Below are 26,085 nucleotides of genomic sequence, written 5' to 3' on the forward strand. Positions count from 1 at the left end.
GATTTATTATTTGAGACAAGAAAATACTGTTTCAGCTTTTTAAATACATTTTCAAGTATAATTCCATGTGTTATTGCCATTTCTTTGTAATTATTTGTGAAATTTACTAGCAATTTCTGAGTGAACATTTTCAAATGATATCCTCCAAAACATTTTACAGTGTGAAATGTACACCAGAAATTGGTAAAATCTTTTTAAGATATCTTAAAATTCTTAAAACAAGATAAATGTTCAAAAAAATCACTTATACAGCATATGTTAATTTATTTTACCCTATTAACGTGGTGTCTTGCCATAAATGAACATTTTTAACCATTCTGGCCACTGGTTTTTGAAAACAAAATTTTGTTTTAATTATTGTTAATTTTCCTAAATTAAATTAACAGGGAACTACTGAAAATAAAATATTTATTGTAAATAAAACAAAGATTTTCAAGGAAAATACTTTCAGTTTTTCTATTTAAAAATAATGAATGTTTACTGATACTTCGTACTTTTTTTGTAATTATTTGTAAAATAGCAGTTTTTCTAGAAAATCGTTTTGTAAGTGTAGTGAGTGGAAAGAGACACATGGACAGTATAATTCACGCACAGAGGACAGTGGTTGATTTCTGAAGCACCTGAAGGCATGAGTGCTGTGTTCACCGGCGAATCTCTGAGGTCTTTCACCCGTTTTCTTCGCTTAATGAGCTTCACTCACTACTGACGGCATTCAACAGAAAAAAACAACAACCTTTTAATAATTTGTGCTGTTGAGAACAGCCTAGCAGAGCACTTTCTCCAACTTTCTGCTGATGGAACGACATCCAGAAATGCTTATGATTACAAAAACCTTGTTTGACTCCTCCCACTTCGCCAATATAAGCAAGGCTCAAATCTATAAATAATAACAACAGCATGGTTTGGAAATAAATAAGCTACAGCTTCATTCTCTCCGGGTGATTTGCATCACTTAACACATATTTGCAATTGCAGTACACCCTGTTTGGCACACGGGAGCGAGGCGTTTGGTGTCAGAAGAGCTGCGAGAGAAACTCCGGAGCCCAGTCCATGGCGGTCTGAGCCACAGCTAGCGCCGCTGCTCCTAACGTGGCCGACAGACCCCACACTGCCATTTTGACCAGCTGGTTCGTGCTCGCTGGCTGGGGGCTCATGGGAAAAGTTAGCTGGTTTTCATGCCGCTTATGAAGCTGTTGACGAAGGACGGAGTCGGGACGCTGCCTCAACGTCGACGTCTGGAAGTCAGTAAAGGTGCTGATGGCGATTCTGAGAAGAGAAACAGAAACAGTGTAACTGTAGCATTGTTACTATACTATAGAAATAATTAGTATTTATACATTTTCAATTATGTCGTTTTTATTTTTATACTTTAAATTTTCATAAAATTTTTTGTTAAAGTTAATTTAATTTTGTTGCGTTTGAGTATATATATATATATATATATATATATTAGGGATGCACGATAATATCGGCACAATATCGGTATCGGCCGATAAAAGCTTAAAATGACCATTATCGGTATCGGCCGATATGAATATTTCTGCCGATGAGCCAAACCGATATTCTCCAAGTGAAATAATTGACCTGTTTTTCAGATGTGAATGTCTGTCTACATTTGTAAAATAATAAATTTATGGTAGAATCAGTACAGAAGAGATACATGGATTTCTCTTCAGTAAAATTAAAGTTTAAATATATCAGTATATATTTGTATATATATCGATATCGGTATCGGCATCGGCCAAAATTATTTTGAAAATATCGGCATATCGAATATCGGCCAAAATCCAATATCGTGCATCCCTAATATATATATATATTTTTTTTTAAATACAGCTATTTAGTTTTTAGCTTTTATTATTATTTATTTTCAGTTTTAGTGCATTTAAACTTAATTAGCATTTTATATTTTTAGTAATATTATGTTTTATTTATTTTTATTAGATTTAGTTTTTTTAAAAAAATATTTGTAATAATTTTATTTCCATTTTAGTTTGTTATTTTAGTACTTAAGACTAAATGGGAATTTTTATTCGAAAATTTTCAGAATAATTTTTTTAATCATCTATTTAATTTTTATAAAGTTTAAGTTTTAGTCATTTAAGAACTTCAACAAACTAAATGAAAAACATTTTTAATACTTTAATTTTATTTATTTTAAGTTTTTGTTGTGTTTTAGTCATTTGTATTATTTGTTTTGTTTTAATATCCAAGTTAATTTTTATACTTCAACTAAATGGAAATTAGATTTTTATTTTTTTTGTAATTTTTTTGTGATTTTTAGTCATTTTTAATAGTTTTATTCCATTAGTCAATTTATCTTGAACTAAACAAAAAATTGTCATCTAGCATTTTGCTTTTGCAACTAAAAGTTTTTTATATTCTACTTTATTTTGTTTAGCATTTAATTTATTTTAATAAACTTTTATTTTTATTTTTTTATTATTAGTTTTAGTTAATGATAACACTGGTCTCTTTACAGTATCCTATCCAGGCATTTTGGTTAGTAATTTTAAGGAAGTAATTTTAGTCTTTACTGAAAAAGAAATGCATGAAGTCACAAAAATCACATCCAATAAAAAAAGATTTAATGTTTGAAATCCAAATGAAAATGTATTTGCAACTTCAGAGTAAACAGATAAGAAAACCTTTTTCCCTCTTCAAAATAATATGCATCAAAATAAAAAATAAAAAAATAAAATCATGCACCAATAAAATTATTTAATGCTGGACTGTGGACCAAAGAGATTTAAAAAATAGAAACCAAGCGACCGACAAAAAGATTAAGTTTAAACGGCTGGTTAGTAAACAGCAGCAGGAAAAGACTAACTGGGTGAATCATAGAACAAAAGAAACAGAGAGAAGCAGAAAGATGGACAGAAGCAGTGGATGAGTACGGACTCATGGCCTCTAGTCTCAATCAGAGACACGGATAAAGCCTCATTTCCAGAGCTCTCCCAACTCCTGTGGAGCCCATGCTGAGGGCTACACCACTTTCTCTCGACAGTTTAGAGGAAAAACATCATTAAAAAATCATAAAATATTCAATTCCATTTCATTACGGTCTCTATGGAAGAATAGTAAACATGGAATGCAAATGTCTTTCACTCAAGATAATAAAACTGGCAGAAATACATTCAACATTTAATGAAAAAGTGGCTCTTGTACAAGAAATACCATGAGCAGGCACTGACGGGCTCAATGTCTTTAAGTCTACAGTGATTTTTGCTCTCCTGCCTCAGATTCTCGGCCTTCCCCAGCTCTCATTAGTATCACCAGCTAATGCACCACCGCTGAAAATAGCTGAGAGGTAACAGCAGAGCAATTAACTTTTAAACTTTCTCTTTACCAGTGAAGGCCCGTGAGAGCCAGCGACACAGACCCAGCAGAGCTCTGTCGGAGCCGGCCTTAACCTCTCGTGAAAGGATCGTTACGCAGCGCTCTTCCATCCAGCAACGGTTTGCCGAAAAACCACATCGGTCAGGTTACTAAAAGCTCTAAAGAACTGCACCGTACTGCAGCTCTTCTGATGTCAAATATTAGCTTTGTGCAAAGTGCAAATCAGGGTTATTATCGTTTACTAAAACCATAGAAAAATGTATTACTTGAAATAAAACAAACAATATATATATATATTATACATTTTGAAACATTTCTCTTTTTTTACACTGAAGTACTAAAATAACGGTTGAAAAAAACTAATATTGATAAAAAATTACTATAAATGTTAAAATTAAAAATCTGAAAATATTTTAAAAAAAACAACTACAATCAACATAATCATTAATATCATTGATATACTATTACATTAATAATATTTTACTATTTAACAATTATAATTTAATGATATTTAATTATAATTAAAATAACACTGATACAAAGACATAAAGTGAGTGCTATGTACAAAAATGACTGAAATCTTGCAAAAACGATGCTTGGTTTCATCGAGTTTTTTTATTTCAGCTAGTTGCCAAGACAAAATTCCCATTTTCAAAAAAAAAAAAAAAAAAAATATATATATATATAATATATATATATATATATATATATATATATATATATATATATATATATATATATATATATATATATATATATATAATTCAAAATATTAACAAAAACCATAGAAGTATATTAAATAACAATTGAATTAAATAATATTTTTTAAATATAAAGATGTAAAAAAACGTAAAGACGTAAAAAGTCAGCTCTCTGTACAATATTTACTGAAATTTAAAGTTATTATTTCAGTTACTTGTCAAGGCAACATTTCTCCTTTTCATTTATTTTAAGTTGAATTATATAACAAAATAAACTAATATAAACACTTAATTAAAATACATATACAAATTAGGTAAGAATTACAAAAAAATTACTAAATTACTAAAACATTCAAATGAAAACAGAAAACAATTGCGCAAAGACAAAGTGAGCGCTATATTCACAATTTAAAAAAAACTGGTGAAAAATGGTGCCTAGTTGCATTGCACCAGGTTTTGGTGCCAAAAACAATTTATTCTCGTGAACATATGGAATAGAGCACAACTTTCTTTGATTGTTTCCTCACAAAAATCTATCCATGACTTCAGAAGCCTTGCAGATGGTGCTTTTTTTGTGGGTATTTTTTTTGGAGCTCGGCAGCCGTGAAACTATGACCTGTTGTTGTATGGCAAAAACCAGGTAAAGATTTTTCAAAGATTGGGGTACAAAGTATAGACAGGTTTCGAAGGACGCGAGGAGTAAATAATTATAATTTTTTGGGAGAACTGTCCCTTTAACTCTCTACACGATGGGCTCTGCGGGGAATCTCTCTTCCAGCATCTTCAGAGATGTATTTTAGTCTTTGGTTTCCTCTGACTGCTCTCTTCAAGGTGGCACATGTCTAACGGTCTTTGATCGCTTTTTCTCCCTCCCTCTTGTCTCTAAAAGAGTTTCTAATTTTACCGTTTCCTCTCTCTGAAGCAGCAGATTGTGTGACCTCTGTCACATCATTCCTCTGTTTTTCCCCTCGCTCTCTTCCTCTTGCTCAATCTGTTCACGCTGTGGTGAGGAAGATACAGCAGATGATGGATGCGTTTACACTGGAAGAACTTTTCTACGGCTGCACTCAAACCATCACAGTCTTCACGGAAATCCAATCCTCATCTTCCTCCTCTGTGAGGGTCTCGTTCACTAATGCTCACATAGATGTCATTCAATAGATTTGCACGTATATTCAGAATAAAACAAACCACACCCAAGTGCTCAGATGTCTGAACTGAGCACTTAATATCCACTGGTCCTAAAATTGCCTCTGCTCTCCTGCAGGTGTAACATGCCTGTAAACCTGATCACCATTAGAGCCTCGGGAGCCCGTTATTGGCTTTTAGAGCATATACTTAAACCCCTCTCTCTCTCACGCTGTCATAATGTTATGGGTTAACACAGTTCAGTGGGATGCTCTAATTCAATGCGTCCTTCCATCTAACACACATGATGGCCCTATTATTAGACACTTGCTGCTGAGATGGTACGCCCAATTACCCACGAGTCTGCACTCGCTCGTGTGTGTGTGTGTGTGTCCTGCAGGCCTTTGTGAATCAGCTCTGATGTCCTGTTGTCCTGATGACCTGTAAGTGCTGGCTCTTTGTCACATCAACAGGAGCTGCTCATTGAAGTGTGCTGTGATGCACCAAAGACCTATTCTTACTGGACACACATTACAGGAGGAGATCTATGGGGTCTACCATTAAACTCCAGGGGATCCAATAGTCTTTAACGGTGCTCTGAAGTCATGTCAAAAAGATAGTATTTAAGAGGTGAATGCATATAACGCCACCAACAAAGTCGTAATTATGAACAGGGAAACTACTTTCTTTAACGCAATAGTTCACCAAAAATGAAAATTTGCTCACCCACAGTTCATCCAAGAGGTAGGAGAGTTTGTTTGTTCATGGAAACAGATTTGGAGAAATGTAGTATTGCATCACTTGCTCACCAATGGATGCTCTGCAGTGAATGGGTGCCGTCAGAATGAGAGCCCAAACAGCTGATAAAAACATCACAATAATCCACACCGCTCCTGTCCATCAGTTAATGTTTTAAAGAGAAAAGCTGCAGATTTGTAAGGAACAAATCCATCTTTAAGATGTATTCAAATAGGAGTCCTTTACAAGTAAATTTGTTCTCTCATTCTGACGGCACCCATTCACTGCAGCAGATCCATTGCTGAGCAAGTGATTGAATGCTTCGTTTCTCCAAATCTGATGAAGAAACAAACCCATATCCACTTTATATGGTCTGAGGGTGTGTATATTTTCAGCAAATTTTCATTTTTGGGGTGAACTATTCCTTTAAGCCCTGGGTCTACTTATTAATTTTACAAACCTAGGAAGATTCGCCCTGTTCAATGATCATTGTAGTCTGGGAATTTGTAAACATGACTCTGGTTCTTAGCAGAAACAGTCAAAAAATAAAAATAACCCTTGTGTAGACAATGCATCAAACAAAGATCAGACTTTTCATGTAAATCTAATGCAGCATGTCTCAGACCCATCACTGCATATTTTAGATCTCCCTTAGTTAACACACCTGATTAGCTCATTAGCTCATTAGCTCATCACGCGTATCCGTGACCTGAATTAACTGTGTCAAATAATCATGGGGTTCTGCAGGAAAAGGACTGAGAAATACTGAACAAACAGCTATATCTGTAGTCATGGCCTAGTGGTCAGCTACGTAGCTCACACAATTTGAGCTCATCTCTTCCATTGCTCTATATCTATAAATAAAAAATAGGAAAATTCCCCCCAAAATCTTGTGCAATAAAATATGCAACAGACTGACTGATTTGCTTCAGCCTTTCCAAAGTACGCAAAAGATTTATAAAGGTGCTTGAGGCTTCAGGCCAGCTCTAGGTAGATCTAATATGGGTGTCATGTTCCCGAAATCTTTCTATTTAGTTTGGCAGATCTCCTGCACCCTGTGGTGCTTTATCTGAATATGGGTAGCTGACGCATAACATGGCAACTACCCAGACTAACTTTTTTAAATGAAGATGTATTTGAACACAAATGTGAGTTTGTATGAATGAATATGGAAGACTAACTCTGTCAGGAAACTTTTTAGCCTTTGGTTAACATTTCCTATGTGACATCAACTGAAAAGAAAAGTCGCTTCAGAAGCGGAACAAGTTATTACTTAACATTAATCTTACATTAATTTGATGTAAGAATTTTTTTTTTTTGAATTACCTGGATGGATGACCCAATAAAAATTAAACCAGGAATATGAATTAAGAAGATATGAAGAGATGTAAAGTCACCATTGTGATTAATAAAGCCTAAGTTGTAAGATATAAAGTCGCAGTTACAAAAAGTAAATGCAATTGTGAGTCACAATTACGAAAGATAGATGCAACTGAAAGTTACAGTGTTAATAAGCAAAAAGAAGCAATTGCGAGATATAAAAACATAAAGTTGCAATTACCTAAAATTGATGCAAATGGCCAATAGAAAGTCACAATCACAAGAAAATAAACAGTTGGGATATATAAAGTCAGAATTTTGAAAGATATAAAATTACAATTATGAAAAAACACAATGGGATATATAAAGTCACAATTAGACATGTGCCAGTATTCTGTAATGCAAGATATCAGGATAATGAACATGGATGATATTGTTATCGTGGATGCTTCAAAATACTGTGAATAGTTATTATTACAAATTATTTTAGATTTGTGCATTCACTATTGTGCTCATCACAGCGCTAAATACTTAAATAGTTAGACTTAATAATAATTTATTTTCAAACATTTTTAACATTTTAATCTGGACTACAATCTGGCCTGTTTAAATAGGGTGTCCATAGATATAACAAGTTAAATTTTAAAGACCTTTTTTTTTTAAACCCACCTTATATGAAATTTAAGACCAAGCTTAGATTACATACATACATACATACATACATGCATGCATATTTTAGATCTACTGTAATTTATATTTCTGCACCGATCATGACTTTTTTTTATGGCTGATTTTTTTTTTTTTTTTTTTTTTTTTACAAGAAAACTGGCCAATTCTAATAATCAATTTTTTTTTCTTTAAGAAAAAAATTATGTTGTACATAAGACACCTGCGCAAAACAAAAACTGTAGATGGGCTGAAAGAAAATGCAAAGTCATTCTCTGACAGCAGGAGGCGCTTATGGAACAGCAGCAATATGTTTCCTTGTTTAACACCTCTTAACAAAGCAGCGCTGCGCTTATGAAAATGGAGATAAGAGAAAAAGAAAATGCCATCTAAACTTTTCTCAAGTCAGCTCCCCTCACCACAAATTTGATACATATATTTTTCTTCCTATATTTTAAGCATCCTGAACAGAGATCTTGCTTTAACTGCTGCAGTATTTTCTCCTCTTTGCATCCATCTTCAGTGTCTCTGGCCTCTATTAACAAAAAAAAATATTTAAGACACACCAAATTGGAATTTAAGACAATTTAATACTTTTTAAGGCCTTTTATTAAGAAACTTTTAAGACTTTTTAAGGATCCGCAGCCACCCTGATAAAGTCAGAACTGGCAGATATAAAGTTGCAATTATGAAAAAAAATATGCGACTACGAGATAAAGTCGTGTGGAAGAAAGATGCAACCGGGAGATATAAAGTAGCAACAGAAAAAAATAGAAGCAACTGTGAGATGAAAAAATATATATATATATATATATTCTATTATATAAAGATATACAATTGTGAGATATAAAATTCCAATAATGAAAAGTACAGTAGATGTAATTAGGAGATATCAAGTCACAACTGCCAAAAAAAAAAAAAAAAAAAATTGGGTAATTTAAAGTCAGCATTGTGAGATATATAGTTGCAATAATGAAAAATAGATGCAATTTTGAAATACAAAGTCACAATTACAGGAAACATCTGCATACAAACACCCTCGATCCATAAACTACACAGGTGCTTGCAATTCTCCTCTAGTATTTGATCGAATCAAACCCGCAACAGGCAGCGCTAACGAACACTAAACACTGAGATCAGAGCATCTGTCTCGGTGATAATATAATATTGCTGCGTTTATGAAGTCAGATGCACACGGAGGCAAGGATGTTAGCCTGAGGGGGTGAGTAGGGGTTTTAATGAAGAACATTTGGGGGTCAAAGTCATTAGGGAGGACGTGCCACTGCTCATTACAGCACTCCACAGGGTCAAACAGAACAATAGAGATCAAGGTCATGGGTCACGGCCTCAAGAGAGGCTGCTCATTTCACTGAGACACACACGCGTATGTTCTTCGCTTTCAGTGGGGCCACAGATGCGGGTGGGGGAGGGGCTATGCAAAACAGTGTAGAGCTTTAATAATCCAGGGAGGCGGAGCTTCCTTATTGCAGGGCTGATTTGCATAAGAAAGGCAGTCATCATTCATGCACTTTTTTCTTTCTCTCTCACTATAGCGTTTATGTCTTTGTACGGGTCTATCTCTCACTCTCTTTTTCTGTCGGAGGAATCGTTTCCTTCTGCCGTAAGAGATAAATCATTAAAGTGGCTTCACCTGCATCTGCAAATACAATCTACAGACAGACAGCGAGTGTTTAGACATACAGGGGTGAGACGCAGACAGCTCCGGCTGAGTGTCTTTCACGTCACAACAGGGGCGCAACAGTCTCACCGTGTGCAGAGGAAGTGATATCATACTCAAAAGCTCCACCTGATGGACACAGGCAGAAACAAGCACCCCACAAGATGACAGGTGTGTGTATGTGCGGGATTACACTGTATGCTGAAGTATAACAGCACTGGAACTAGTATATTATTTATATACTAACCTACTAAGGGCTGAATGATTTGGAGAAAAAAATTAATAAAAATACTCCAGGTTTGCTGAACTTGTTTGTAGGAGGTGCAGAATTTGGCATGAATTAAAACATATATGTAAAATACGCTAAAATAATTTTGTGGTTATATACTAATATATTACTATTATATTAATAATAATAGTAACAATATTATTATTAAAATATTAAATAAAATAAGACAATGTTGTAATCATACCATTGTACTGTAAAATAAAAAGTATAATATATAGTACAGTATAATATAATATTTACGAAAATACAAAAAAATGTATTTAATAAATTCACACACAAAAAAGATTATTATTATTATATTACTAATATTAAATATCAAACAAAATAATAATAAGTAATACTATTGTACTGTAAAATAAAGAGTATAATACATAGAATATTATGTAAAAAACTATTTAAAATTAATAACGTATCAAACAATAAAATAAAACATTTTACAATTGTAAAATTGTACTTAAAAATATCACGTTTTTAATGCTTTATTTTGTTTTTACAGTACAGCTATAAAATAACAATACCAATATTATTGAAATGAATAGCCTTAATTTCTTAATTTTTTTAAATATTAAACCTTTTGGCAGGAAACAGGAGGAAGCTCATTAAAGTTCGGTGCAAAGTTTTTAAACCCATCTCATTACAAATCTGGAATAGCTGGTGCATGTTGTGATCCCAAATGCATGTTAAAAGCAGCCCAAAGTCACAATAGTCACAGAGATTGAGATTATGTGAAAAGAATTGCTCTGAAATCCTAAAAACCCCAGATCATGAGCTGCTCATGTGTAAATGAACACACTGCAGCTCTTCACTCTGAAACATGCAGTGCATAATAAATCACAGCCTTTGTTTTTTGTTTCAAATTCTAATAGTAGTATAAGGGCTTAACGATTAAGTAAGACAGTTACAGTTTGTTATTTACTTGTGAAGAGCTCTGCAGAAGTGCGTGTGTGCAGATGTAAGCCTCACATGTTGTGTGACTGCAGCGCAGCAGACTGGGTCAGCAGAGAGGGCGGGCAGCTGATGAACAGGCTCTGAGCTCCACCAATCAGCTCCTCGTACGGCAGATCCTGAGGCATCTGAGACAGCAGGTGATGAACGCTGGCCATATCACACTCACTGCTCTTCACTTCCTTCTGTCTGTACAACACAATCTGACAAGAGAGACAGAGAGACACGGGTCTGTTAGTTTCAGCTTCAGACGGGCCGCTGATCTAATTAACTGGACTTTTGTAACTATATCAGTCCACTAGGACACAAAAGTCATGTTACATTTTTTTTTTATTGCACTTCTGAGGAAGAATAAGTAATTGAAGAAGTCGCATTTTGTGAGGTTTATAACTTCAAAATGAAAAATATATATATATTATAATAAGTTTTTATTCACTTGGTAGCATGTATACTAGATATCCATGAGCAGAAAAATGTATTTCGCTGTTATATCTGTGACATAATCAGGTGTGATCAGGTTAAAAAACAAGAAATCAATGTGAAAAACAAAAGTGCTAAAGAAATTAGCCAAAACTATGTGCTGAACCCCTATTTCTGCCTTAAGGCTGGTTCACACGGCAGGATAATTAGGCCGATTTTAGCCCCGATTCAGCCCTTCCGACAATCTTAGGATGCTCCGATTATCGTAAAATAATCTGATCAAATATTCCTGCCGTGTGTGGTGTGTTAAGACCGCTCTCCTCTGCTCAGAAGAATGTTGGGACCACTCCGATCTCAAATCGGGGATATCCAACATGTTGGATTTATTTGGCCCGATTTCTTCTCGTGTGTGGTGTCCCCCGAGGACAAACAATCACGCAGCCTGTGGACTGTGGCGTGTAGCCAATCAGAAAGCGAGGTGACGAGGCGGTGAGGAAGTGACATGAAACAAAATCAAAACAGCCGGCGTATATAATATAACAAATATAACAAATACAAATAAAGTCGATGGGCATAACTACATCCACAACTGCAGTCCACCAGAGTACATGGAAACGAATATATGAACGTTTATTTCAACGGTTATTAATCTGTGTAGTACGTAACAACATTTCTATGAGATAAAACAACTTTCCTCCATATCATGATGTAGCAAGTATAGTCCATGCTCGCGTTGTCTCCACCTCTTTGACCATCGCCTTTTCTTGTTTTTCTTATGTTTTTTTTCCCGTTAAAAACAAAGCACAAACTATGGCCACTGCATCCTCTTCATCCACCATGATTGTTTACTCTGAAGTCACGTTTGATCTCGAGGGATTTTGCAAGATTTCCAGTCTGACCTGGGAATGCTCAGGAGTCAAATCGGTTCGTGTGTGATGTGTTGATATTGCCGTGTGGCTGCACACCACACACTGAACGACCAAAACTGTTAGACCCGTGATTTTTTTTATCGCCGTGTGTGGGGTCTCTCAGGTTTGGAAAATCGGCCGACAATTTTAAAATCGTCCCATGTGAACCAGGCCTTATTTATATGATTTTTATTCTTCAAAATGTTTTTTTTTCTTGTTTTAAGCATCAAAATGAGTCCTTTTATTTGATACACACACACACACACACACACACACACACACACACACGCACACATATACATACATACATACATATAAATATATATATATATATATATATATTTCTTTATTTATTAATATTATTTTTTATTCATATTTAAATACTAAATATTTGAAAATACTAACAATAATATATTTATATATAACATATAGTTGAGCACTTGACAAAACACACACACACACACACACATATGACACTGAGAAATGAAAAAAAAAAACATTTAAATAAGACTAAGGTACAAAAAATAAATGCATGATAATAATAATAATAATGTGATGAAGATTTATGTACAGATTTGTGCATTATTTACTGTATCTTGGACCAGAACATATGCGTGTATGTGCAAAACTAAACTTATAAGCAAACAGCAATGAGGCTGCCTTAAGATCTAACCATAAAATACACCAGAGTTCACAGATCAGATCAGATGTCCTCCAGCATGGGTCTCCACGACCCCCCCCCCCCAGCACAGGTCAAATAAGAGCAGTGCGTTTCTGCTGTTCAGAGATCCCCGACCTAACTATAGGATCAACTACATTTCCTGCTGGCTTTCTTCTCCCGACTTCAAACGGCCGCTGGCCTCCTTTGCTTTCGCTGTTGTCTCTAGCAGGGGAGCGGCTCGTGGAGACAGAAGAAAGAGGCGCGTTTAAAAGATTCCAGCACAAACCTCTGGTGAATTCATTAGAGTTGTTTAATTAACTGTTCCCGTTACAACAAAGTGCCCTCGATTCTCACGTCTGACGAGGAAGGAGTGGAAAAATAAAGAAAATTATTTTCCTCTCTTTGGAGCAACGTTTGTTGTTGTTGTTGTGCTGATGAATTAGCTTCCGCCCAAATAAGTGTATTAACAAACACGGAGGCAAAACATGGTAAACAACATCCTCCTTTAGATTACAAAAGATAGAGACAGTTTGTAATGTTATACATGTGTCAGATTGACAGCCTTTAATTAATAAAGTAAATCAACTCAAATGTAAAATGTTTACATAAATGTGTCAAATGTGTATACCAGTAAAGACCAATGTTGTAATTGTAACTAAAACTAAAAATCTTTTTCAATGACTGAATAAAATAAAATTTAATATTAGATGAAAAACTTGAACTTAGTATCGCCGTTGCAGCAAGTGAAATAAGCTTAAGTTGAAGTATTAACATTTATAAAACTGAAAAATAATAATAATAAATAAATCAAAATATAATAATATTAATAATCAATATTTTTATTTTAATAACAAGTAGAAGAAAAATCATTAAAATATATACAGTAATAATAATTATTATTATTTAATATGAAAAATTTAATCTGAATAGAAATATTTAAATAATATTTCATATCAATATTATTGACAGCATTATTTCATATAAAAAAAAATTGAAATGTTTTAAATAAATATAAATGAAAACTGAACTGAAATATATAAAAAAAAATAAACGATCATAATCATATTATAATATGTATTATGTATTATTAAATATAATAATAACAACAACAACAACAATATATTAGATAAAAAAAACTAACTTTAAATTAGAAGTTGAAATAAATTAAAGTGATAAAATTACTAATGAAATAATGAATGTCTTGCGTTTTTAAAAATGTGATGCTAATCTCGACACTGCAGTTTTAAAAGAAAAACCTTGTTCTTGTCTCTCTTTTGGCTTGGAAGTCGATGTTGTCAGATTGGACAAATGAAACTAAAGCGATTGTCCAAGTCCAGGCAGATGAAGAGAACGGCGCAGCATTTAAAGGTCATTTCAGATGACTCATGGAGTTTAACAGTGTTTTGGTGCTGATGTGTGATGGTTTCTTAACAGCAAGAAGACGAAAAGCTGATGCTAGTGTGAACAGCAGATATGATGTATTATAATCAGCAGATATACAGTCATTTAAATGTGAATGTGGCTTTTTCAGTGTTGAGTGTTGAGAATTAAGGACACCCAGTCATGTTAAAAATAGTTTTAAAGAGACTTCTCAGCTCTTCTGTCTCACTGAAAAGGTCACAACGCAGCCCTGCCTCGACGCGCTGGAGATGGAGCAACTAAAGTACAGACAGCAGAGAGATGCTCCTCCTTACCACAGCTGCGAAGTAGATGGCCATCAGTGGGTGAGACGCCAGGAAGAAATCATAGAGCCGCAGAACATGCCTGAAATCTGACAGGACGTAACCGTACCATGTGATCAGCCAGCTGAGGGCGAAGATGGTGCCCACCTCAGACCTGCAACACAAAGACAATCGTTATTAGATCTCATGCATTAGCCAACATGAACTGACAATGTGCAATGTGTCCTCCAGCATTTATTAATCTATTAGTCATTTTATTAGCAATGCATTAATCTATTAGTAATTTTATTAATAATGCAATAATCTAGTAGTAATTTTATTAGTAATGCATTAATCTATTAGTAATTTTGTTAATAATGCATTAATCTATTCGTAATTTTATTAGTAATGCATTAATCTATTAGTAATTTTGTTAATGTATTAATCTATTAGTCATTTTATTAGTAATGCATTAATCTATTAGTCATTTTGTTAATGCATTAATTTATTAGTAATTTTATTAGTAATGCATTAATCTATTAGTAATTTTATTAGTAATGCATTAATCTATTAGTAATTTTATTAGTAATCCATTAATCTATTAGTAATTTTATTAGTAATGCATTAATCTATTAGTAATTTTGTTAATGTATTAATCTATTAGTCATTTTATTAGTAATGCATTAATTTATTAGTCATTTTATTAGTAATGCATTAATCTATTAGTAATTTTGTTAATGCATTAATTTATTAGTCATTTTATTAGTAATGCATTAATCTAGTAGTAATTTTATTAGTATTGCATTAATCTAGTAGTAATGCATTAATCTAGTAGTAATTTTATTAGTAATGCATTAATCTAGTAGTAATTTTGTTAATAATGTATTAATCTATTAGTAATTTTATTGGTGTGCATTAATCTATAAGTAATTTTAGTAAAAATGCATTAATCTATTACAAATGTTATTAGTAATGCATTAATCTATTAGTGATTATATTTTATTTAATAACAATTCATTAATTAATCTATTAATACTTTAATTATTAATGAATAAATGTTTTAGTAATTTTATTAGAAATGCATAAATCTATTAAAAATGTTATTGTTAAAATAAATGTTAAAAAACATTTATTAGTATTTTTATTTAACTGATTGGTAATGAGTCCATTAATCTATTAGTTATTTTATTAGTAATCATTAATCTATTAATAATTTTATTTAATTTATTAGCAGTTACTTAATCTTAGTAATTTTATGATTTCATTTCTTCTTAAAATTTAAGTAATTTTGGGTTTTTGTCTATATGTACATATGTGTTTTATTAATTTTTATTTCAGTTTTAGTACATAGTTAAACTAAATGAAAATTAGAAAAGTTCAGTAAATTGTTTAAATAAAATAGTTTTTTTTAAGTTAAAGATAGATTTTATTTTATTTCAGTTATTTTATTATATTTTAAGCAATGACATGTATTTTTTTATCTGAGGTGTGTGACTGTAACAGAAGTATAAAGACTAACACGAAGCATGTATAACGTGGCCCAGCACTTGAGTGCGTCATGTAGAGTATGAATCTGGCATAAGTAAACACCCTCAAAGGCAACATGGCCTTTGAAAGAGCCTATAATCTGTGAAATTGACATTCAAACAGAGAGTTCTCCTGAAACTCCTCTAAAAACCCACTGTAGCATTTGGCTCGTGCACAACACAGGAACGCATGTCTGACACATTCATTAATCACCGTCACTGATGTCACTGATGTTCTTTGTGAGCAATTTAATGCTGCCGTTGGCCTTTTCTCCAACCTGTAAATGTGCTGCAAGGCCACGAGTACATGTAAGATGAGAGCAAATACTCTTTAAATAAGGGCAACAGAGTAATATTAAATCAGAGAAATATTACTATACTATTGAACTGCAAAGTATTTCAGATTTTTCTTTTGTGTGTATGTATTATATATATATATATACATTATATATTATATATATGATACACAGAGAAATGTCCCTTTTGAAGTGCTTCTTAAAGGTACAGGTTGTAGGACCTGCCACAAGAGGGCGCACTATCAAAACAATAACAATCGCGTGGTTTGATGACGCTAAGGAGGAGCATGGATAGGATTTGTTGTCTTCTACCCAACCACTGACGGCCATCAATCAGACGGAAAGATAAATCATGGATTTAACGGAGGAGGTAAAATTTTATAAATATTGTGTTTGATGTCATAATTTTCAAACATGAGTTTAACGATTTGCGCTAGTAGATTACATACAAAGTCAATGCAAAGACGCGATCAGACTATGGATTAGAGGCATCCTCACGCGGGTCTAGAGACGCTATGCCCCGCGTTTGGTGTGTATGCCCCATAATCCTAATCTTGTTGATCGTTATAATAGCATATGTTTACTGTAAAGATACGAATCAAATCAACTCAGCTGTCGAGTATAACACAAGTGAGATCGGCATCTCTTTCTAGTTGAAGTTTGTTGCGAAGCTACTTCCGCATTTGTCCACGACACTGTTGTAATGTGGTTTCTACATCAGTAAAGGTGGCAACAAAGGATAACTTACGTCATTGACAGGTGACTGCACTGTCCCCTGTCACTGTTTAGAATGGGGATTTTCTCATGATTTACAAGTAATTAAAACATTAGAGATATTGTTAGTGATCAGCTGGATAAAATATATAACACTAGCCTAGTGGTTTTTGGATATTTTACTGCAAATATCTTACAGATTGTAAGATTTTAATGCTTTAATGGAATATTAGATGGAAATATTATAAATTAATTTATACTGTAACATAAATTTATTTTATTTTATTTTACAACATATTTAATACAACTTAGTTTAATATTCTTCTTTTATAATAATCACAATAAAATAATAAATTGGATTATAATAAATCACAGTGAATTGCTCAAAAACAGCAGGAATCTGGTTTGTGAAAATCGGAAAGGAAAACTTTTGTAAATTTCTATTGTTTTTTTCACTGTTAAAATTAACCCCAAAAAAGGAACAATTGCCCACACTGTCAAAAGCACCAAAAGTTGGTTAAATGACCATGGTGTTGGTGTGCTTGACTGGACAGCAAACTCACCAGACCTGAACCCCAGACAGAATCTATGGGTTATTGTCAAGAGCAAGCTGAGAAACAAGAGACAAACAATGCAGATGAGCTGAAGGCCACTGTCAAAGAAACCTGGGCTTCCAGACCACCTCAGCAGTGCCACAAACTGATCACCTCCACGCCACGCTGAACTGATGGAGTTATTAAAGCAAAAGGAGCTGCTACCAGGTATTGAGTGTATAGAAGGCCAACAATTCACTAAAAATGTTTTTTTTTTTATTATTATTATTGGTCTTATGAAGTTTTCTAATGTGTTGAGATAGTGAATTGGTGCATATTTGTTAAATGTGAGCCAAAATAATCACAATGATAAGAAACAAAGACTTAAACTACTTCAGTCTGTGTGCATTGAATTTATTTAATACATGAGTTTCACAATTTGAGTTGAATTACTGAAATGAACTTTTCCACGACAATCTAATTTATTGATATATACATTTCTTTGCAAATATAGCTTTTCAAGCCATCTGCTGAAAATTCTTGTAGTTTTCAAATTGCAGAAAAACTAAATATCCCAATGTGAGTTTTTCCCAGTATCACACATCCCTACCTTGCATGTCCAGTAATGATGGAATTGTAATGATTGGCAGCGGAGGCCCTTTCTGGAAACCAAAAATGATTAAGAGCTCAGTAAATGCTTCTCTGTACAGAGCGACTGATGCACAGACACGAACAGCAAAATAAGATTTCTTTTTTAAGCCGTCCCATCTGCCCATGGGCTTTTTAAAAGTTCTGCGGTTTTATGAACTTCTTTGGAAAGATTGATAAAAGCAAGAGCAACAGCACCTGAGTGAGCAACACCATTAAACCTGTGGACCGAGACGCACACATGCAATATTGATGAAGAACCTCTTATTCTCTACATTTTAGATGAGTTGCCATTAAAAATAACCTGCTTTTACAAACGAAAGCCGGAAAAGCCGCACGCAAAGCTGAACCACAGGTTTATGTGAATACTTGCACACACACACACATAAGTTGACACACATTTATGATGTCCCAAATCTGTATCAACAATATCAACTATTTTGTGGGCTTGCCACACCAAACGGTTTTCACATAAACAAGATGGTTGCACAGCAAGTAAGCATGCAAGCATCAGGTTTAAAAGACAAACAGCACAAGCCTGACAACACTTAGGATGCATGTGGGCAATATGCAAGCTCTTTTAACCGTCTGACACAGGATGAATGATAACGATGATCAGTATGTGAGTTTCAGCCCTGGGCTTACTTTCATACAACCTTATTTCTATACCATCCACCAGCATTTTTATGCAAACTTCAATATTTTGTTTTCTGTGAGGTTTAGCCATTTCTGCTGACTGTAGGATTTATCAAAATTGCAAGATTGACTTAATAGTCTTGGAACCATCAGCTAAAACAAAATAATTTCATTAACTTCGTTATATGCATTAGCTTAGATCACCATCACAAGACATGACTTATATAACTGTTATTTTTTTCTTAACTGTCTCATCACATTTGTGATTTATCTGCAAACATTTTCATGCAAATGATAAACTATAAAATATAAAAAATTATAGTAATAAAATAATAATTACCATCATTACACATTATTACAATAGAACGTCAAAAAACACTATAACGGTAAAAAAAATAACTAAATAAATAAATATGTAAATTATATAAACAATCAAAAATAAATAAATAAATAAATACTATCAAAATCAAAAGATCACACCTTAAATTCCAGAGTACAGGCAAATCTGTTGACTAGACAATATACATACAGGTTTACTAATAAAAGTCTTAAAATGAACAATTTAATTATTTACTACAGTGGAAAGAAAATGAAAGAAAATGTTATTAAACTTCCAAAAGCTCATTAATATTGTAAATTAATTTAAATCAGATGTTTTCTACTTACTGAAAGTAGTTATTTGATGAAAATATTTTGGTGTGTTATTTTTTAAGAATTTGAATAGTATTTTATAGTATTTATTAGTATTTTATATATTTTATAATAATATTTTGGGTGTTCGGTTCCCTGGGAACACATGATATGTAAAAATGGATAGCCTGAATGCACTGTAAGCCGCTTTGAATAGAAGCATCTGCTAAATGCATAAATTTAATTTAATTTTAATAATTATTTTGAAATATATGATATACAGTATTATTTAAGTTAACTTATTCAGTCACACATACACATTTATTATATACAAATATATTTTTGATTTATTATACATAAAAGAATTCAGACACTTATAATAATGCAGATGAAAAATAAATACTTTAGAGTAAAAATGTTGGTCAGGAATGTAAACAATCAGGAAAGAACCAATTTTTATTGTTGAGCCCTGTGGCAGGGCCTTTGGTGAAGGGCACAAATTACTCTCCCGTGAGAGCATTTCATAAAGCGCCTGTGTGTGTGTGTGTGTGTGTGTGTGTGTGTGTGTGTGTGTGTGTGTGTGTGTCCTTGCAAGGAAATCAGGTTTGAACTGACAGCGGTGAAGTGAACCGTACATCCACTACTGCTACTCCCCCGTCTCGTCTGATTCAGTTTAAAGAGCTACCATCTACTGGCAGAAAACGCACAGACATTCAAGATCCACGTCAGATTTCAGCAGCTTTTATAGTCGCAGACAGTGTCTAACAGACGAAGATAAACCTGTTAACAGGAGACGCTCTTTCATGACTCTGTCTAGTCGTTTAAAGATGCCTCTGCTGCCCTCTTCAGGCCAGAGACGTGTATTAACCTCAGCTGGATAGAGAAGCGTTTCAATCAATCTTCTGGGATAACAAGCTGATACCCATGAAAAATTATTTTGACTCATTTTTTAACACATTTTCAGTAATGCATTCGGAGCAGAAGCACACTGTTGAAGTGCTTACATCAAATCTTGCATAAAAATGTCTGTTCTAAAGTTTTGTAAATAGTCTTATTAGAACTAGGACTAGTACAGGCAAATCTGTTGACTAGACAATATACATACAGGTTTACTAATAAAAGTCTTAAAATGAACAATTTAATTATTTACTACAGTGGAAAGAAAATGAAAGAAAATGTTATTAAACTTCCAAAAGCTCATTAATATTGTAAATTAATTTAAATCAGATGTTTTCTACTTACTGAAAGTAGTTATTTGATGAAAATATTTTGGTGTGTTATTTTTTAAGAATTTGAATAGTATTTTATAGTATTTATTAGTATTTTATATATTTTATAATAATATTTTGGGTGTTCGGTTCCCTGGGAACACATGATATGTAAAAATGGATAGCCTGAATGCACTGTAAGCCGCTTTGAATAGAAGCATCTGCTAAATGCATAAATTTAATTTAATTTTAATAATTATTTTGAAATATATGATATACAGTATTATTTAAGTTAACTTATTCAGTCACACATACACATTTATTATATACAAATATATTTTTGATTTATTATACATAAAAGAATTCAGACACTTATAATAATGCAGATGAAAAATAAATACTTTAGAGTAAAAATGTTGGTCAGGAATGTAAACAATCAGGAAAGAACCAATTTTTATTGTTGAGCCCTGTGGCAGGGCCTTTGGTGAAGGGCACAAATTACTCTCCCGTGAGAGCATTTCATAAAGCGCCTGTGTGTGTGTGTGTGTGTGTGTGTGTGTGTGTGTGTGTGTGTGTGTGTGTCCTTGCAAGGAAATCAGGTTTGAACTGACAGCGGTGAAGTGAACCGTACATCCACTACTGCTACTCCCCCGTCTCGTCTGATTCAGTTTAAAGAGCTACCATCTACTGGCAGAAAACGCACAGACATTCAAGATCCACGTCAGATTTCAGCAGCTTTTATAGTCGCAGACAGTGTCTAACAGACGAAGATAAACCTGTTAACAGGAGACGCTCTTTCATGACTCTGTCTAGTCGTTTAAAGATGCCTCTGCTGCCCTCTTCAGGCCAGAGACGTGTATTAACCTCAGCTGGATAGAGAAGCGTTTCAATCAATCTTCTGGGATAACAAGCTGATACCCATGAAAAATTATTTTGACTCATTTTTTAACACATTTTCAGTAATGCATTCGGAGCAGAAGCACACTGTTGAAGTGCTTACATCAAATCTTGCATAAAAATGTCTGTTCTAAAGTTTTGTAAATAGTCTTATTAGAACTAGGACTATAAGAATGATGGCTGATCTCGTGGTTATTTGTTATCAATGTCGTTTCATAAAGGATAAGTCATAAGGCTGTCATAACTGACAGCATGTCACAGATGCTGCAGTTAGAGATTTACTTGTATTTAACCCAGTACATTTTCTTTAAGTAAACTTAAGGGTTGCTTCAGCTTGATACGTTATATAGCTTTCCACTGTAGCTACTTCAAACCTATCAATTGATCAGTTCATCTGCATAATGATGGTGGCAGTTATGAAGGCCTATTCCCACCACAAAGTTAAATTAATAATAATTGTGACTTTTTGACTTTGTTTCTCCCATGATGTGTTAATATATTTGTATTTGGGGCAAAAAAAAATTGAGGATATTCATTTTTTGCAGTGCATTCAATATTTAACGCTATGACTTTATGAATTTAAGACTCTCTATTCTGACTTAAGGTCTTGATTTGTGGAAGGGTGAATGAAGACTTTTTAAGACCGGCAGTTACCCTGTTTTTATCCTGTGGTGGAAACGTGATTCCCCTTGGAGCAGCAATTTAATATAAGACAAAAACGACCTGCTAGGCAATATACTGCCAAGCTATATAGTTAATTAGTTTAACTGGAGGATGTTTATGGCTGACAGATTAAAATATAATTGATGTGTGCAGTCACAGCTGGTTATTTACAGCAGCTTCAAACATGCAGGACTACCTTAGTGTTTAATCTCTGGAAAACCTGTAGTACACATAATAATGTGGATCAATCATAGATAATCACTAGTCAGCAGTCTACCTGATCATGAAGTCATGTAACTCTCGGTCCATGCGCTCCAGAATGGGCATCAGGTAGTTTAGGATGTGCTTTGTGCTGTCCATGGTGGGGTCCATGAAATCCCTGCAGTCCCCAGAAGAATAAAACACAAAATACTCATCATAAGAACACTTGGCAACATCAGAGTAAAACAAAAAGAAGCCATTTTTGTAGCTCTGCATTTGCAAGGTCATGGATTCGACTCCCAGGGAACGCAACTGATAAAATCTCACTGTGCTAACCAAATGCATAAACGTTCAAGTTGAGGGTCATACGCTATCAGTCAAGTTTATGATGTATAATCTTAATATATCCATCTGTGGGAAATGATGTGATACTAAATTCTCTTTTGGTGCAAGAAGCAATGAATAACACTAGGTCAGCTTAATTCACCTGAGATGATGATTGGACAGTTTCTCCATGATTGCGATGGTCATCCTCTCTCCCACCACCAGCAGGAAGGTCACCACGATGTCATGATAACCCTGGTAATAGTGCAGCTGAGGATTTCTCCTCAAAACATCCAGAATGATGTCAATCAGCTGCTCCTGGAGAACCTCTCGCTCATCCACACGCATGCCTGAGAACAATTACATCACCATAAACACAAACATATTACTTTCAAAAAAGCATGGCAGATGAACATGAATTATTCCATTATTGTAAGACCAAACACACGCTGCACTAGACGTAATGATGTGTAAAAGTCGTAATGATGTGTGCAAGTTGATTATTGCAGCTTCAATTTTCAACAGTCCATATATCACATGGGAAGCTCAAGGTATTTGTGTTGGGATAAATAACACACAATCAATGCATTGTTCTGAATTCATAGTGAAGGAATGTCCCCGAAGGACACTGGAAAGAGTAGTGATAATACAAGCAAACACTGATATCAAAAAGAACAGAGATGTTCTCAATGAGGTCCAGAAAATATGGGATAAAAAAAAAGCAACTATTTATATCAAGAGGAATATCTGGAGTTTTAAAGGTCACAAGTCTACATTGAAAGTCTAATTTAACTCTGGAAATACGGAACATTTGAGGGTTAAATAAAACAATGTGAAACAACGAAACACAACTAAATGAATTTTAAAAAGATACTTTAATATCTTATTTCCCTCCCTGTTCTAGACAACGTTTGAAACTTTGTATTTTAGTACATCTTGTGTTGCTCATCAAGGTGAACTGATTTGTTGCATTACTCATTTTTGAGTTGGTTTGGATAAAAGCTCCTGCTAAATGAAATGTTAACGTATGCTGTAAATATTTCACTATCAAACATGCATACTGATAATACAATCTGCCAAGGAAATTGGTTGCCTTTTTTTGTTTATGTATTTTCAAATTGATGTAATTTACGATGAAAAACATAATTCTTTGTTAAATCACTTTTTGCATATTTTAGATATAAACTTCTACAGTAAACTGGACATTAAAATGTATTAGAAATGTTTAATAACTAATTTGCACTTTAATTAGTATGTTTTACTGAAAATATAATCTCCAGTTAAAATATTTGTGTTATACAGGTTATTAAAATGTTATTATTAATCTATTGTTTGGCTTGTTTTATTTTTTGTATTTTAAACTTATTTTATTTATTTATTTATTTTTAAAGCCATCTGCTGAAAATTGTATTTTTCAAATTGCAGAAAAACAAAATATCCAAATGTGAGTTTTTCCCAGTATCACACATCCCTACCTTGGATTTTTATTTATTTATTCATGCAATTTATAATGAAAAATTTGATTGTTTTGTTTTGTTTTTTGGTCATATCTAATTTTTCATATTTTGGATGTCTCAAAACAGTCCTGAGTGACTGGATCTGATCATGTGTTGGTGTGTCATGGTCTTTGACTCATTTATCCGATACTGACCTTTCGGGAAACGCCGCATTGACCTCTTGACATCGAGCACCACCTGTCTGTAGTCTTTGTGGTCTTCTCGGACATCTTTGGCTTAAAATGACAAAAATAAGAAACAAAGTAAAAAACAAAACGAAAAAACAACAACAACACTGACGTTACTGTGGTACATTCCACTCGCAAAAACACAGTTGCTTTAACTTTTTTGTTTAAAGCGCTATATAAATAAAAGGTGACACACACTTACAGGGTTTTGCAGGCAGATTGTACACATTGATACTGAGGAGTTTGGGCCAAACTTTTCTTCTGATGTCATCCGTCAGCAAACCTCCTTCGCTCAGAGCCGCCCGATGCAGGGTCTCGATGTCCACGGGGTCACTGTTCAGGGCCTGATGGATGTCCAAGAGCTTCTGTTTCTTCCAGGGCAACTGTTCTGCAGAAAAAGTATAAAATGTATGAGGCAGGATGCTAAATTAACACTCAACATGCAGTAAAATAAATGCCCAAATGGCTGTGAACTTTCCTGGAAACTGAGCAATGTACAGTATATAACCTATAAATCATGATGCAGGAATAAACATCATAGCCAGAGCTTCATATACAGATATAAACATGCACTTAAAACACCAAAACTAAATATAAGGAACAAAAACATGATGACATAGGATGCTGTGAGAGTACGTCAGCACAATAACCTTCCCATATATAGAGCAACTGCAAATAATCTCTAGATGACCTGAATCATGAATTAATGAACTAGACATCATTATACATTTCTCACTTATTCAATGACATCATAATGGAGCTGTCAATCATTCCGTATCTAACGTACATAATGGATCTCCTCACACATTCAGTGGCATCATAAATCTCTCGTATACACTTTAAATGGCTTTCTTATTGATCTAACGGCGACATAATAACGGACTTCTCACAAAGTCAGTGACATGATAATGAATCTTCTAAATACATTCAGTGGGTTTATAACCGGTAAGTTACCTTCATGTCTCCTGACAGACGCTTGCGATCCGCTCGCCGGCAGTCGCTTTCTCGCTTTATTCATATCTTATGGCAACCCAAAGTCATGGGGACACCGAATACATGCCTGTACGATGATTATAATATAGTTTTATTTTAAAACTGGCAGTTAAAACGAAAGGAAAGTGACGTTTACGTTTCCCCTCACATCGACATCGCGACGTGGACGAGTGGGTGCTCGTCACCCGAGCTTTACTCTCATTGGCTTAACGCCGGTGAGTTACACAACCAGCCTTGACTGCTGTCAACGTCTCATCTGATTGGTTTAAAGACGTTGGAGACGTCGAGAGGCTCGACGCCATTGGCTCATTTCAAACACCTGCTGACAGACATGCGGTGTATTATATTTACAAGCTTACGTTTCAATACAAAATAACTTAATACACACACACACACACATGAGTATTGATTATGTTTAAGTATAGTTTAAAAATAATTACAATTAAAAAAATAAGAAGACTAAAATATATAATGATGCAATATTTGAATGTAATAATAACACTGCCACTTGTAAATTTACTACTAATAATCATAATAATAATAAATAAATCGTAATCTCAGAACAACACGTGCAATAAATCTAAATATCTCAGACGATGTGATGTTTGTCTCACATCAGAGATAAAGCCAAGTACATTTCTTGATATGATTTTCTATAAAACGAATGAAATACAGCAA

At 33.8% G+C, this 26,085-nt stretch overlaps 1 protein-coding gene across 2 annotated transcripts; it reads right to left on the bottom strand.

The window, feature by feature from the left end:
• On the bottom strand, positions 1 to 25,607 carry LOC113062575 (TBC1 domain family member 20). Of its 2 annotated transcripts, none has more exons than XM_026232506.1 (8): positions 25,369 to 25,607; positions 24,617 to 24,802; positions 24,382 to 24,462; positions 22,894 to 23,080; positions 22,483 to 22,584; positions 14,488 to 14,629; positions 10,823 to 11,007; positions 1 to 1,266 (listed from the first exon to the last, which is right to left on the bottom strand). In XM_026232506.1, the coding sequence occupies exons 1-8, from the start codon at positions 25,430 to 25,432 to the stop codon at positions 1,014 to 1,016; spliced, it is 1,200 nt and encodes a 399-aa protein (XP_026088291.1). In that variant the 5' UTR covers positions 25,433 to 25,607; the 3' UTR covers positions 1 to 1,013. The 2 variants fall into 2 exon arrangements, with proteins under 2 accessions (XP_026088291.1, XP_026088292.1); XM_026232507.1 differs by having other exon boundaries at positions 1,014 to 1,266; positions 24,617 to 24,797.
• Positions 25,608 to 26,085: the final 478 nt, after the last annotated feature.

The sequence above is a fragment of the Carassius auratus genome, chromosome 44 (genome assembly GCF_003368295.1).
Source record: "Carassius auratus strain Wakin chromosome 44, ASM336829v1, whole genome shotgun sequence".
NCBI lineage: Eukaryota > Metazoa > Chordata > Actinopteri > Cypriniformes > Cyprinidae > Carassius > Carassius auratus.

Coding starts and splice junctions, on each gene's coding strand:
- LOC113062575 (XM_026232506.1), bottom strand. CDS start 25,432: ATGAATAAAGCGAGAAAGCGACTGCCGGCGAGCGGATCGCAAGCGTCT. Junction 23,081..24,381: donor AATGCGGCGTTTCCCGAAAG/GTCAGTATCGGA, acceptor AATTGTTCTCAG/GCATGCGTGTGGATGAGCGA. Junction 14,630..22,482: donor TTACATGACTTCATGATCAG/GTAGACTGCTGA, acceptor TTTGTGTTGCAG/GTCTGAGGTGGGCACCATCT.